Source organism: Raphanus sativus, chromosome 3, assembly GCF_000801105.2.
Source record: "Raphanus sativus cultivar WK10039 chromosome 3, ASM80110v3, whole genome shotgun sequence".
NCBI classification, from domain to species: domain Eukaryota; kingdom Viridiplantae; phylum Streptophyta; class Magnoliopsida; order Brassicales; family Brassicaceae; genus Raphanus; species Raphanus sativus.
The window spans coordinates 22,682,341-22,699,200 of NC_079513.1; the positions used below are offsets into that span (position 1 = coordinate 22,682,341).

The 16,860-nt window shown below is 35.1% G+C and overlaps 1 protein-coding gene and 1 pseudogene across 1 annotated transcript; both read left to right on the forward strand.

The window, feature by feature from the left end:
- Positions 1 to 5,744: 5,744 nt before the first annotated feature.
- Positions 5,745 to 6,412, forward strand: LOC108835101 (uncharacterized; annotated as a pseudogene).
- A 3,169-nt stretch (positions 6,413 to 9,581) lies between these two features.
- On the forward strand, positions 9,582 to 11,525 carry LOC108835100 (cytochrome P450 71B10-like). The gene is made up of 3 exons (XM_018608399.2): positions 9,582 to 9,926; positions 9,995 to 10,581; positions 10,758 to 11,525. The coding sequence occupies exons 1-3, from the start codon at positions 9,623 to 9,625 to the stop codon at positions 11,379 to 11,381; spliced, it is 1,515 nt and encodes a 504-aa protein (XP_018463901.2). The 5' UTR covers positions 9,582 to 9,622; the 3' UTR covers positions 11,382 to 11,525.
- The last annotated feature ends 5,335 nt before the right edge of the window (positions 11,526 to 16,860 follow it).

Here is a 16,860-nt window from a genome sequence, read left to right on the forward strand (position 1 = left end):
TTCTACTTATTCTGAATTAGTAGAGTTTCTATTACAATTTAAAAATTACAAAATTTAACTTTTTATTAGTTTTAAACTTTTATTAGTCTAACGTGGAATGCAGCAAATTAAGCTTTTGATATAGTTTTCTAGAAAGTAAGGATAACTTATAAGTTGGTATCTGAACGCTATCAGTCATCGTATATGAATTTTGGCACCGCCGTGGCCATAACGGTGATGATTGGTAAAAGCTGTGAGTGCTGTAGACATCATTTTTAAACCTAAAGCACTAAATCTAAAGCAATCAAACTTTACTAACATTTTCATGTCTACACAATTTATTAGATGAACGTCTGTGAAAGTGATTTAGAAAGCCAAATGTCTACAGCTCACTTTTATCAGCTTTCCAAAAAAAAATGTGACATTTCATTTAACTTTTAAAGAAAGAATAGAATAAATAATAATTCTATTTCTATCGCATGAACTATTTTGATAATGGACTGGTTTTTAGTTTAAGCATGAACCTATCGCATGAACTATTTTGTTTAGTTGATATTAATTAAATAATTCACTAGTCAATAATATTTTGTGCACAATCTTATTATACTATTCTATTTTGTCCGTTGTTTTTGTATATCTAAGTTTAATATATATTTTTATAATATTTATAAGCTATAGAGTTTTAATATATGGAGTCTATATGGAGGGACTGCTAATGAAATTATTGAATACTCGTGGTAGTCGTAAATATTAATTATTATTACGCAAAAAAATATTATTATAAAATTCTTTAAAAATTTAAAATTTTAAGAATTATTATTTTATTTATTCAATAAAATAAAACAAGTTTAGAAATTTAATTTCGTACATGTTAATATGGTATTAAATACATGTGCATAATATTAATATACAACTGATGTATACCAATCATGCTTTAAAAAAATTACAGCTAAAATCTTAGAGTCAAAATTCTAGAGCTACAGCAAAATATCTACAGCTATAATTCTACAGCCAAAAAACTAAAGCTACAGCCATTACCAATCGGACCCAACATCTTCGCAGGTAAAAAAAAAAGAGAAAAAAAAAACATTTTCGCAGGCAGTAAACTAAATCTTATCTCACTCTCACCCTAACCCCTAAATGCTAATCCATAAACTTTAACCAGTAAATCCTAAATACAAATATAAACCATAAACTCAAATATAAACCTAAAATCCACATAGAATGGAACATAATAGCATAACATAGTACATATTGGTGAAATTATGAAATGTATTTGATTGCATGAAAGAAATTAATGCTAATCTCAACCATACCGATTTGTTTCTACTTTTAGTAACCTCAAATGAAATGGAATATGATAACAAAATAGTAACATATTTATCTTATAACAAAACATGAGAATACATAATTTTTACATTTCTATTCTATATGAATAAAATAGAATAGAACACAGTACCAAACACTATTTATCTTCTCTTACATGTGACATAGATTTACTTCCACAAAACTTTTCTGGGAACGCAGTGGTAACTTCTTCTTCACCTTTTGAAGACAGTGTGGCATGCTCTTTCTATCACTGATGATCTCAAACAAGAAGAAGAGGACCCTGTTACAGAGAATGAAAAAGTTAAAGGCTGTGGAGAAAATCGGTGGATTGGAAAAGATCGATCGAACAAAACCGTTGACGGAGATCCTTCCGTTTCTAAAAATTTACCAAAATAAATTGAAAAAGATGATATGATTCTTAAAACTCCACGAATTACTTTACACAATTAATAATTATGATTTTTTATTTTTTTCAGCAGGTTCAACCGGTTGTTTTTTTTGAGGACAAAACAACAATATTACATAAAATGAAATGTACGTATAAGAAAAAATAGGGCATTTGGTTACTTCTCTAATTATGTTTTTTTTCTTGGTCATACAGTCCAATTTCCCTTATTTAATCATCCTAAACTGTGTACAGCACATTAGGAAACGAATTATGTGGTTCCAGGCCTGTTCCAATGTTCCAAAGACATTCGATATCGGATTGGATATTGGTTGAGAACCAGTGATCAAGCCCATTAATTTGCTCTGGTATCACCAAAACCCGACTTGAGTCCTGAAACAGTGATCAAGCCCATTAATTTTCTCTGGCATCAGCAAAACCCGACTCTTTTTTTTGCTAAATTATTTTCTATTTAAAATCATGAGACCAAAGAGTTTACAAGCTGGGCTTAATAATAGGCCAAGGGCCTTACATTTATGAGTAGAACCATAACCAAAATGAGAAAATAGAATGATTGTTAGGCTTGCCCAAGCCCAAATCAAAAACTCTAGGAGGAGATACCGAAGAGTTGCATCGCGTGCATGCAGAGAATGGAGAGAGAGAGACGATTCGTGTTGAGATGAAGCGAGATGGAGTCAGCGAGGGGATCAGAGACCCGACTTGAGTCCTGAAATCAGTCATACTCATACATCGTCCGTATGACCGTATGATACATGAGTATGTTTCGTTATTGGTCACGAAATTTTGGTTTTGAAGAAATAATTTGCTATTGTTTGTCGTTTAGAAAACTTTAAACGTACAAAACCCTAGAACAGACACGAGAGCATCTATACTAGACTTACTAGCCATGTGTTAATTTATGTCCTTGACCATTGTCCATTATTTGATTTTTACTTGTCGACATTATGAGTTCGTTTCGTACTTCGTCAATAAGTCCAAATTGTAAACGATAGATGGGGACAGAAATCAATGTGAGAGAAATTATATTAAGTGAGATATGATGAGAGGAGGTAGATTATTAGAAAAGTCTAGCTATTATAATTTAATTATACAATAGTTAAACTTAAAATGTAAATATTTCTTAAATGATCACCTTACACCTACTCTTAAAACTTGACCCTTTCTCCTAGATCTCATAAGTTGGATGATCATTTACACCAAACAAATATGCATTCTCTTAGTGTAAACATTTGTTAGCACACGAGGTTTTTTTCTTTCTAATGTTGTCTGTGTCGCTTGAGATCACTTTTTAAAGTTCCTTATAGTTTAAAATGGTGTAAATTATTTGAAGCAATATGCATCTAAACATCTTTTTAGAAAGGGATCATATGATACATTTCTTTTGATAAAGATTTTCCATAGTTAAGATGATGTAATTTTATGTAATATAGTACAAACAAATATATTTTACCAGCATCAACTAGAAAACTGTACTTAACTTTTGAATTAAAGTAATGATCTACGTTTTCTTAAACCAAAAAGGAAAAAAAAAACTATCTAACCAAAGAAAACTTCTGGTGTGTTGTAAAACCTTGGGCCAGAGATTCTGTTGGCTTGTAAATACAAGAAGAGAGGGGGACGTTGCTAAAATTTATGGCGAATGCGACAATAAAACTTTGAGCCGTCGATTTTCATGTTGAGACCTCGATATCCCGTGTTTAGATATACGCTTCCAACACGAATTCGTTTTCTATTTTTTTAAAAAAATTCGCTTCTACGCTTTCACGCGATTCCGCTTCCGCGTATCTGTTTCCGCGTATCCGTTTCCGTTTCTATGTAACGTAGTTACATACTTCTTTAGCAAACTTGCGTTTTCGTAGAACAACATACCACTTGTAACTAGTAACAGTCGGTCGACATATACTAAAATTAGTTTACTTTTTTTTTGATATATCTTACAGGTTGACCCAGTCGATCTCGAAAAAAATACACTTAGTGGTACAAAATAGATTGGCTATCACATCGCCTAATGATGTAGCGGAAGCTTCTAGGGATAGAACTAGATCCGTTTATTCCAAGAATACACGAATCTAGGGTTTGTGAATACTATTCACAATGCTTAATTAAAAGTTCTTAGGGGTTGTGAATACTCTTCACAGTGGTTTATAAAAACCTCTTTAGGGTTTGAGAATATTCTTCTCAGTGGTTTATTAAAACCTCTTATAGAAAACTCTTTTTATTAAATCATCATAAACTGAATACAACCATAGAGTCTAAAAAACTATATATAAGAAAACCATAAAACCCTAAAATATTAAGATAATTATCAAATAATTTATAAAATTAATGATAAGATATATGGAAATATTCCAAATATTTATCTGCATCACCTAACCCAAATTTGAAATATCTTCTGACTAATGCCAGGAGTTGATCTATCATCAGTTAAGATCTATCATATAAATTACTTATGCTGAAATCCAGAATAACCAAATAATTATAATTTAGTTTTGAAGGAAAATCAAATTGAGAACTGATGTGGATATGAACCAAAATCCTAAAATATTAACACTAAACTACCATCACTTGGTTTAACGTGTAATGCGATGCAACTCCGTGTATTGTTTCATATAACATGTTAAGACCTACATCATATAAATTTTGATGTTTCTGTAATAAATACTTCAGAAAGATAATGTAAATAATATACACTGAAGAGAACCGGAAATAACATAAACGACAGTAGATGGAAGTTATGGTGAGATATAGTGATACTGTGAAAGAAGATTGATGGGAAGATGAAATGAGAATGAAACAGTTTTTTTTTAAATGATGGAAAAAATGGAGATGCAGTCATCGCCATTTACAATTGTGATGATATGTGAAGATTTTTGAAAATTTCAACGAAAGGCAGTATTGTCCAAGGTATCATCTCCACACAAAAAAAAACTAATATTTGTAATTCGCTGTACTCTACTTTTTTTTTTTTGAACACACACTGTACTCTATATAAAAAGTGACAATTAATAGGCGATGAAATCAAAGTAAATCTAACGGAGAACATTGTCGTCTTGTGAACTTGTGGGGTTGTAGATGTCAATATGCATTACTACATTCTAACCTCTTTAACGTAATTGTGTTATCACATTACGAACACACTAGCCCCGCCATTAACGTAACCATACTTTATGTTTGCTCTTAATTGTACAATTTTAGCTTGCAATGTTTTACCTTTGATTTCACTTGTACATTATTTTCAATCCAACACGCACGGATGGTTTCCGCATTTACAAATAATTTAATTTTGACTCACTTTAACAAAAGCAATCGTTTAATTTTGAGTCTCTCATTTCTAAACATGTTATCGAATATGGTTTATTATTTCTGGATATTTCCCATATCATCAACGCTGGTTTTAGACTTAACATACAAACCATGAACCAAAACCTGAAAATTTATAGTTAATTCAAATATATATGTGTGTGAGTTAGGGCAACATTATCAATAAGTCCCCAAATGAAAGTCCCCAAATGAATAGTACAAGGATTCACAAGGACTCATCTTATTTGTCCCTTAATTAAGGGTTTTTCTTCCTCTTTTTACCTTGGTTCTGATGTTTTATGGCCCTCTCCCCTTCTTAGGGACCCTTAAGGGACTGACCGATAATGTTAGCCTAATGTATGATTTATTTTTAACTTTGGTTCCTTACGTTAACCAACTTTCAACATTGGGTTTTGAAACTGATTAAGAAGAAAATGAGCAGAGCTTTCGTTATATAACTGTTGTACCTGACTCGTGAAGAAAAGTTGAATTAAGTAATAAGAATATAAAGCATTTGTCAGTATATTATTCTCAAATTATTTATTAATACTTTGCTTTCAATATAAATGAACAAATTTGACATATAATTGGGTCAGCAAATATCTTTCTTATAAAACAGTAAATACATACCAACAAAAAGAGTAAAGTAATAATAAAACGGCTAAAAAAGCAAATCCGTTTTTCTCCTCTTTTCTCTATAAAGTCTCGTTCATGCCCTGTGCACCAACCAAATATCCCATATGCGACATTGAAAAAAACTTCAAAAAATATTTCAATAAAAGCCTCCGTAGGAAGTTGAGAACAAGAAAAAGAACTATAAATCTCCCCAAAAAACAGATAGAGAGAAGAATCAGATCTGAAAAAAAAAGAAAAAGAATGTGTCTGGTGTGTTTATGCGATGATGAAGAGACAGAGCTAGGTAGACAGCAAGCACCTGGATCGTGTCCGTATTGTGGAGGTAAAGTGCAAATGCTTGATGTCGAAAGAAAATGGATGTTTTGTTTCGTTCCGCTGTTTCAAGATCAAGAGGAAGTATTTGTGTTCTTCTTGCGATCGTCAGCTCGTTTTGTACCATTAAATTAATAATATTTTGATATAACTAAAGTAGAATAATTAGCGTTTTAATTAATCAAGGGAAATAATTTTAGTCGGTGGCTTTTGGTACGTTTTAGGATTATTATCTGTGTCGTGTTAACCGACATTGATCTCTTAGATGTTAGAACTCGCTCGATATGATGTTCAAATATTATGTACTTTTCTTTTGTCTTCTCGTCTTAAATCGGTTCAAAATTAATATTATATGTAATGGTTCTTTTAAATGTAGTGTGATGAATCTCAAGTTTGGTATACTGGCGATTTCCTTTTCTATATTACTACGTCACCTGTTTGAACCGTCAATTTATATGATCTCTAGTCTCTACGACCTTTTTTTTAGTCTTGCAATTCCATTTCATTTTACGTAGTGTAATTTACTCTATAATAACAAATAATCTTGCATGCTATACGGGTGTCAAATCGCCATGATCTCACGATAATATAAATTAAACAAGATCCGCAGAACATAGAGCGGGGTCCAAAATTGTCTAGGACTCGAGTTTATCAAATGGGTCAGTAGTGGCTATATATTCATTATGTTAACAATGGTGTTACTTTCAAACAGTTTCTCTACTCGCACACTGGAATGCTTAATGCACATTTAGAGCATCAAATATAAAACTTTAGCATCAAAGCTATCTAATTTAATATAGACATCAATATGTAATGCTGGTAATTGTTCTGACATTACTCGAACGTTTATCAGTAGTTCAGTACTACCGATGATGGACCAAATTTTAAATATTTAAGTAATCTTTAGACATTTATTTCGAGGTCGTTAAATTTAAGATCATGGGTAGTTTAGACATCTTTACGTTGATAATACGGTAGGTAGCGTCATCACTATACGAATCCGATGATAGTTGGTCTAGTTGATGATCCGATACGAATCTGATATTTAAATATAAAACTCTGCTGATAGTTTAAAAAAAGAGATTTACTTTGTTGTGATGCTTATGTAATATTTGCTCGTGTATTTCTGAGACGCAGAGAAAAAAAGATCACAACTGATTCGGTCACATGCAATATGACATCAGTCATCTATGTAGTTTTTTACTCAGAACTGAAACTGTATTTTCTGAACATTTAGAAAGAAAATAAATCCAGGGAAAAGGAAAGAACAGCTTTTATTATATGATGGAAGTAATATTACTAAGAAAAGCATCCAGAAGCATGTAATATATTCGTATACTAAAGTTTCAATATATATTTGTAAACTAGTTTAGAAGCAATTACAGCCGCAACAAGAAACAAATTCAGTATTTTTCTTGTCAAATATTATAGTTTGACAGACTGCAAGAACACCTACATCCATTGTAGCAATCCCAATGAGAATTTTTAAAATATACATATATATATATATATATATTTAATATTCGTATTTAATTGTAGCTATCTTCAACTAATACTTTTAGATATATATTTGAGAATTTCATTTGAGAACTCTCTAATGAAATTATTCTTAGTATCTCAAACAAAGTATCACCTAAATAAAATATTAATATTTGTAACATAGTTTAAACAATGTTAATTATAAAACTAAGATGGACAAATCAACATGTAACGCATAACAAACGAGTATCTGTTGAGTTTTTTGGATGAATGTCTCATTTGTCTCTCTCATCACTTTTTACAAATTTTTATATCTTGTTAATGTTTAGATATCCTCGTAGAAACTTTCAATGGGGCTTGCCTACATTCTTCCATGTGAGTGGATCAATTAACTAATGCAACTTCTTTGATTCTTGTCCGCCTTAATGATATGTTTTGTTGGTCTTCTTCAAAAGATGCTTGATCCGGGAGGAATCTCGTACTGGTCAGTCACATATGTTGATTGGTCTGAGCGTAGATGGCATCCAAAGACATACAGAGCTCCCGATATCTCACTCAAGTTCTTGAAAAATATCACCGTAATGTCACAACGCCACTTTTTCAACACATTTCTAAAGTTTTAGTTTCCAAATTCTCTATCTCCTCTCTTTGGTTTTTTCGCTTTTATTTGATATATAATTTACCTCCTCGGGCTCCTTGCAGTCCGACGACGTGAGTGTACACGTGACAAGCGTTGGCAAGGTACATTGCTTATTCCAAAACACTGAAACTGTGAAGTGTTTCTCTTACTTTATCTTCTGTCTTTTTTTTTTTGTTTTTGTTGTTCTTAGCGTGGAGAAGAGCTTCATTGGCCGTGTACATTGAACGGTATTAGAAGACCATGTTATCTATTGGCAAGGAAGTTCCACTCAGATTCTGTTAACAAACTTGTCAGACTCTTCCCAAACTACACCAGCACAGTGGTCTGAGAGAGACAGAGAGTCTCAAGTTCTTAAAACTGAAACCATACGATTCTTGAAACAGAAACGAAACCCTTCCTGATTATCTCGAGATTGGATTGGATGGCAGATTACTACTGTGAATTTTCGGAAGAATCTGAAAATGCTTTTTGATGAGACAGGCTAGTATGCTGGTTTAAGGCCATGATTAATGCATGTCTCTTATGGAGAGGTTTTTGGCGAAAATAAGAGATGGTCCCTTAGCTTTTAACTAAGAAAAAGTTAAGAGAACGTCTCTTAAAGAAGAGATCTTCTCTAAGAGACCTGCATTAATCATGTCCTAAGCTTTATTAGTAGATTAACCAGAGATTTTTTTGGTTAACGATTTGGTTATTGTGATGTTTAGCCATTGTTTGGTTAGAGTGTAGCGGTTTGTGTTGTTGTAACTTAAAACGGTTCTTAATTTTTTTTAGTTAAAAGTTAAGAGACAGTTTTTATATTACGCTAAAAACCTCACCTTAAGAATCATGCAATAAGACCATCTCCAGTATATTCCTCTATTTTTATTTACAAAATAGAATAGCTCTTAAAAATAGATGTACTTCTCTTCAACGTATTATTCTATTATTTTTTATATAAGAAATATTTTCAAAAGATTTTTTTTTGTCAACCCAAAAGATTTTTTTTGTCAACCCAAAAGATTTATTTTAATTTTACAAATGATACTTTTTATTTATTTTATGAAAGTTGATAACTAACATTATTTACACTATAAATTTTTAAAAATTAAAAGATTATTTTGAAAAAAAAGATTTTATAATAGGGAAATGCTAATAGCAATCTGTATTTTCTAAAAATAAATAAAGGTAAAATGAAACACTATTTTTTCTATTATATCACATAGAAGTGTGTTGCTCAAAAGAAAAAAACACATAGAAGTGAAAATATCAATTAGTTGGAGATACTTTTAGGCAGCTAAGGCGAGTTAAGTGCAAGGAGTTGATTACTTTTACAATGTTCTATGCCATATCATATATGATTACAAATATAAAACGTAGTTTTGCTCTGTGAAGCAGCAAATGCCGTGTTGGACCATCTTTTTGTTTTAAATAATGATAACTATTTGTTAGGTAAAAGACATTATCTCTTTACAATAAGGTGACAAAAATTTGTGCATATAAAAAGCAAGAGCTTTGCTTCATCATCACTTAACTCGCGTACAAACCTGAAACGTGTTAAGAACATGGCAGTAGTGGTTTGGCTTCTATCGCTTCTCTTCCTCATCTTTATCCTAATCGCCGCCGTGAAACGCACTAAGCAGCACGGTCGGCAACCACCCTCTCCTCCTGGCTTACCGCTCATAGGAAACTTGCACCAGCTGGGAATCTTACCACATCGGTCTCTATGGGAACTCTCAAAAAAGTATGGCCCCGTAATGTTAGTGAAACTTGGAAGAGTTCCAACAGTTGTTGTTTCTTCCCCTGAAACAGCCAGACAAGTTCTTAGAGATCATGACCTCGATTGTTGTAGCCGTCCAAGCGTGGAAGGTATGTATATTATCATTAGTTTCTTTCTATGATTCTCTTAATTAATTAGAGGTTTTGATTATCTTCAGGTGCAAGAAAGTTTTCTTACAATTACAGAGACATTGCTTTCTCTCGTTATGATGATTACTGGAAAGAGTTAAGGAAGCTGTGTGTTAGAGAGCTCTTCAGTACTAAACAAGTGAACTTGATTCAACCCATCAAGAAGACGGAGATGAAGAAGCTGATTACTTCAATCACTGAGTCTGCTTCTGAGGAAACTCCGATTAACTTGAGCGAGACGTTTCTTTCTCTAAATGTTAACGTGGTTTGCAAGGCATCATTTGGTGTGAGCTTTCAAGGGACTGTGCTCAACAATGAAAAGTTCCAAGGTTTAGTCAATGAGGCTATTGAGATGATGGGGAGCTTCTCTGCTTCAGATTTTTTCCCATATACCGGTTGGATCTTTGATAGGTTCACAGGTTTACATGCAAGGAGAGAGAGAAGCATGAGAGATCTAGATGCTTTCTATGAACAAATGATTGATTTACATTTACAGAAAAACAGAGAAGATAGAAGTGAAGATGATTTTGTGGACTTGCTCTTGAAGCTGGAGAAGGAAGAAGCTGTTCTTGGATATGGCAAACTCACAAGAAACCATATCAAAGCTATCTTGATGGTAAGTATAATAAGCCATACCTCATTAAAAGAAATCTTGTTAAATAATAATAATTTTTGTTTTTGTGTTGACAAAAAAAAAATCTTGTTTTTGTCATGGAGGGTTTCTAATGTTTTTTTTTTTTTTTCTTTTTCTTAGGATTTCTAATGTTTGATACTAACTATCTTTGTCTGTAGAACATTCTTCTAGGGGGAATCAATACTTCCGCGATAACCATGACATGGGCAATGGCGGAACTCGCAAGAAACCCAAGAGTGATGAAGAAAGTTCAATCCGAAATCAGAGAGAAGATAGGGGAAAACAAGAAAGAAAGAATCATAAGCTTAGATGAAACATATCAACTCAACTACTTGAAAATGGTGATCAAAGAAACGTGGAGGTTACATCCAGTGTCACCTCTTCTAGTGCCAAGAGAAGTAACATCTGAGTTCAAGATCAACGGCTACACCATTCAACCCAAGACAAGGCTTCATGTCAACACATGGGGTATTGGACGCGATCCCCAGGTATGGAAAGATCCAGAAGAGTTTGTCCCAGAGAGGTTTATGGACTGTGACATTGAGGCAAACGGGCAACACTTTGAGTTGCTACCGTTTGGAGGTGGCCGAAGAATTTGTCCAGCAATGTACATGGGGGCTACAACAGTTGAGTTTGGTCTTGCGAATCTTTTGTATCAATTTGACTGGAAGTTGCCAGAAGGTGCGGAGGTTGAAAATATTGACATGGATGAAGCTTTTGGACTCACTGCCCATAAGAAACATGATCTTCTACTTGTTCCTGTGAAACCGTTAGATCTTTGATCTCTGAACTAAGTCTATATTTTGTTTCGTCGAATAAAACTTATATAAGTCCATAGTTTATAGTTTACTTTTATGAAATAAAGTGTAAAATATTTAGAGACAACCTAAAGGGTGTCTAGCTATACCAGTTTTTGTGGTTTGATATTTGGAGTTTTTACTATTAGTGAAACATATACTCAGATGACTACATATTTCAACAACTAAATATTTTATTAAAGGTGAACCGGGTGACTTAATATAGTGCAAATTTAAGCAAAGAGACTAGCCATAATGGGACGCTGATGGCAAACGGCTCGTAACGGCACGAGCTTACGCATAGCCATTCCAGGATTCTCAGCCATATCAATCTCTTCACCGTTCACTTTTTTCCAGTCAAAGCATTGAATCAACGACCCTAAAGCCAATGACACCATTTGATAGACCCAAGGAAAGGCACTCGTCCGGTAAGAGAAGATATGGACTCTGATCCGGAAGGATAGAGAACTGGTGGGATGAATGGTGACACAATGGGATGCGGAAAGGCCCAATGATACTACCAGACTTCGATCGTTGCTGGATGTGACGCACCGGTCCAACAAAAGAAGGATCGAGACTTGGAGATAACCTCACCAAGAAACTAAGAAATGTTCAACCAAGAACAAAGAGAGAAAATCTCAAAAGAAAGAAAAAATCAATGTGTGATTAAAATGATCAAAGTGTTTACATATTTATACTACTTTGAGTCAAAAAAAGAAATAAAGAAAGTGCGGAAAAACATTGCATAGAAAATCAAAATTTGACTAGATCTAGTCAAAGTGTGGAAAACAAGAAAGACTAGTCAAAGTGCGGATTCTGATGTTGACTAGTCCAGATTCAGAAAAATGTCCAGGTTCATGCTGGTCGTGCACACCATGCTGGGAAGGATACGGACACACGCGGGACGATCGACACATGTCTGAATTCGCGAGAACTGAACATCACCTGATTTGTACATTGCATAACTCCCTCATCTGAACTCCGTTTGATCTGATTCTTCTTCGAGGAGTTCCCTAATTGAGTTGAGCACATTCTCCAAGTGGTTTCAAGCGAAGAAACATCATGGTTTAGAAGATATGATTTGAACAATGAACGTATATCTGTGTTGCTTCTTGGGTGGTTTGATGGTCGAACCAGCTCGGAAGGTTGAACCAACTTGCTCAGCTCGTCCGGGTGAGTGTTAGTCCAGCTCAGCTCGTCCATGATAGTGTCAGTCCAGCTCACTTGAGTATTCAGCTCATCCAAGATTGCATAGATGATAAGAGAATTTGCATAATCTGATGAGAAAACCTCGGCTAGGTCTAGCTGGTCGACAAGGTCATCACCTTGGGCCGTGTCCATGAACCAAGCAGGACGGTGCTGGATTTTGGGTGCATCATACTCTCCCTTTTCAAAAGGATTTGTCCTCAAATCCATTTTACCTGTATCAAAAGAAAATAAATCAGATTCAAAGGAATTAAAATTCAAGAAAAATTCAGCGAATGAAAAGTTTGGACAGAAACTTCCTTGGTGGTTTGAACTCATTTCCATCAAGTATGTATGGTTCCATGTTCCATGAACACAAGTCCTTAAGCGTTCACCAGTGCTTGATCTCTTTGGAAGCTGATCATGCTTATCCTTTGGTTCAGTGCTGACATATTGCTCCAACAGTTTCAGTTCCTGTGACAAAGAAACAAGACTACTCGGCTGTACCGGTTCAAGATGGTTAACTTCATCACAAAACTGTTTATTTTCAAGCACCATATCAGAATAAGAAGAAGAAAGTAAACACTTAGCTTCCAAGAAGTTTCTGAGAAAGATTTGTGTCAGACCTGACTGTGTAGATTGATCTCCTGGTCGCCAAGGTCTGGTTTGAAGCTGATTGGATTGGCTAGCTTCCCATTGAAGCAAGTGTAGAACAGGTTTGGCCGGTTTTGGAGAATGGATCATAACTTCATGATTCCATGGCCATTTTTCTTGATATTGAGCTTTCTGGAAAGAGGAGAGACTCATCTTGAATCCTATGATTGGCTTTGGCTCAGGCCGCTTCTTCACAAGGCTTGAATCTGCTTCAAAAGATGGGTGCTCGCAGATAGATGGACTGGGAAACCGCCTGTTTGAAAAATTCATAACTCCTTCCTCCGTGAAGCAATTCAAGTGCTTCCAAGCCTCAGTGAAACCTTGGGGAGTTGGTTTTCCAGGAAAATTTGAGTCAAGACAAAAGACCTTCTGGACGCCGAGATATTCGCTTTGGACTGAACCTATGTCGCTGGCATCTCCAAGGTAGCCGGTTTGGACAACAATGTTTCTCCAAAACTCAGGCTGTTGGGTACGATCAATTATTTCATTCAGAGGCTGAACCTGTCTTTCCTGGATACTCAAAACAAACACTAAAAGACCAGGATCATATGTGCAAGAGAGATACTTGTTCAAATCAAAAATCAAGATATCTTTTCCAAGAACAAGTAGCACATATTTCAGCCTTTCAAGATGCTCATCAAAATAGATGTTACAGACTAGAATTTTCTCAAGACATGCAAAAATATTAGACATTTTCAGAAAGTGCATATCCTGCTCAACATCTGAACACACAAGCTTAAGTTCAGATCGAGAAACATTTATCAAAGACTTAAAAGACTTATCAAAGAATGTGTTGTAAACCAAAATATCATCAAGGCTCAAAACAACACATTGATCACGAGATGATCTCAAAAGATGCCAAGTTTTATCAGTTTCAAAACACACAAGATCAGGCTGCAAAACATAATCACAAGAATCAAGATCACAAAAATCATTTTCAGTTCTAAGTGATTCATGTTCCAGCAACTTCTTAACCAAAATTCCGTCCAAGGCACAAGAGGATGCAAATAAATTATCAGTGATCAGAGCATGAATATAAGAACTCAGATCAAAGTCATTTCCTTTGAAAACAAACGAATCAAAAGAGTTTCTAACACAGAAATCGGTTTGTTGCAAACTATGATCAAATGACTTTTCAAGAGAATGAAAACCTTTGTTGTGTTCCAAAAACTGATCAATGCTCAAAATAATTCCAGAATTGATGCCATTGACATTTTGAAAACATTGTTGATCAAGAAGTTCATCAGGTTTAAAATTTTCAAAAGAATTAATTATGTTTTCAAAAACAGATTTTGAAACACAAAATTCTTTCATCTTGTCAAGACCAAAACGAGTCACATCATGAGAACTGATCTTGACAAACATTTCAGGCAGAGAATTAAGCAAATCAGAGTTCTCACAGTGCTTTTGAAGATCAGGAGACAAAGGGGAAGGAGATGTGCCGGGATCAAAGCATAGATGACTCTCCATAGCTATGGATGTGATGCTTGTTGCTTCCTCATCAAAGATGGGATCAAGATCGTCTTCCTCATCAAAGATGGGACCTATATCATCATCAAAAGGTGTCCTAGTGCCAGGAGGTCGTCCATGATGTGGATGGTTGAATGGCTCTTCCTCAAAATCATGTGAACTAAGAACAAGACTGCTCGGAAGCTCCGGCTCAAAACAGGTTAATCCATCATTAATCATAAAATCAGATTTTGGAGAAGGAAGATCACATTCATCCTCACAGGTGATCAAACTTCCAATTAGCTCTTCATCAGATTCATCATAAATGGGTAAAGAATCTGAAAAATCTTTAAGCTTTTCAAAATAGTTTTCAGATTCACCTTGAGTTTTCTCACTGATGAACAAGGATGGCTCAGCTACAGGTGCACGTGTGGATGTGCTCTTCTTGTGGCTCTTGCTGACGTCCTTGAGAGCTTTCATCATTCCCTTCTCAAAGTTATCACAAAACTCTTGGACATCAAACTGGAGCAATCGCCTCTTTGGATCAGCCACATCTCTAGATGGTCTAGAATGCTCTTTACATCTTTGGTTTGGCTTTTCCTGCACACTAACAAACTCATCAAAATTATTCAAAGGATATTTAAATGGAGTTTGAGTGGCAGAATGTCGTGGGGGTTTCTCCTTGCTACTTTTCCTTAGAAGACCAAACATCTTAACCTGAAAATCTCAACACAAAAGTTAGATAAAAAATCTCACACTCTCAAGTGTTTGATCCTCACCCACACAAGTGTTTCTCTCAGATTTTATGGTGATCACACAAGTTTCTTCTCAAGGTTCTAAGAGAACAAATCAAAGAATCCTAATGGGCAAATCCAAGCAAGATCAAAGGTTTAAGATAGAAAGATAAGAGATTTCAAAAGGGGAACCCGCCTTAACCACCTCAAAGGCCGGATTTCTCTTCGGCCAGCACGCTTTCTCTTCCACCACCACACCACAAACAATCAAACTTTGAAACTTTTTTTTTTTTTTTATATAATCTTTTTTTTTTTTTTAATGCATAAACTTAGATCTTATTTTTTTATGGGGGTAATGAGGGACCCGGGTTCAAGATAGATAGATGAAGAAGTGTTTAGAAGAAATGGAGAGATGAGAAAGATGGATAGAAATAGAGTTACCGGAAGAGTGGCTCTGATACCAAATGATAGACCCAAGGAAAGGCACTCGTCCGGTAAGGGAAGATATGGACTCTGATCCGGAAGGATAGAGAACTGGTGGGATGAATGGTGACACAATGGGATGCAGAAAGGTCCAATGATACTACCAGACTTCGATCGTTGCCGGATGTGACGCACCGGTCCAACAAAAGAAGGATCGAGACTTGGAGATAACCTCACCAAGAAACTAAGAAATGTTCAACCAAGAACAAAGAGAGAAAATCTCAAAAGAAAGGAAAAATCAATGTGTGATTAAAATGATCAAAGTGTTTACATATTTATACTACTTTGAGTCAAAAAAAGAAATAAAGAAAGTGCGGAAAAACATTGCATAGAAAATCGAAATTTGACTAGATCTAGTCAAAGTGTGGAAAACAAGAAAGACTAGTCAAAGTGCGGATTCTGATGTTGACTAGTCCAGATTCAGAAAAATGTCCAGGTTCATGCTGGTCGTGCACACCATGCTGGGAAGGATACGGACACACGCGGGACGATCGACACATGTCTGAATTCGCGAGAACTGAACATCACCTGATTTGTACATTGCATAACTCCCTCATCTGAACTCCGTTTGATCTGATTCTTCTTCGAAGAGTTCCCTAATTGAGTTGAGCACATTCTCCAAGTGGTTTCAAGCGAAGAAACATCATGGTTTAGAAGATATGATTTGAACAATGAACGTATATCTGTGTTGCTTCTTGGGTGGTTTGATGGTCGAACCAGCTCGGAAGGTTGAACCAACTTGCTCAGCTCGTCCGGGTGAGTGTTAGTCCAGCTCAGCTCGTCCATGATAGTGTCAGTCCAGCTCACTTGAGTATTCAGCTCATCCAAGATTGCATAGATGATAAGAGAATTTGCATAATCTGATGAGAAAACCTCGGCTAGGTCTAGCTGGTCGACAAGGTCATCACCTTGGGCCGTGTCCATGAACCAAGCAGGACGGTGCTGGATTTTGGGTGCAT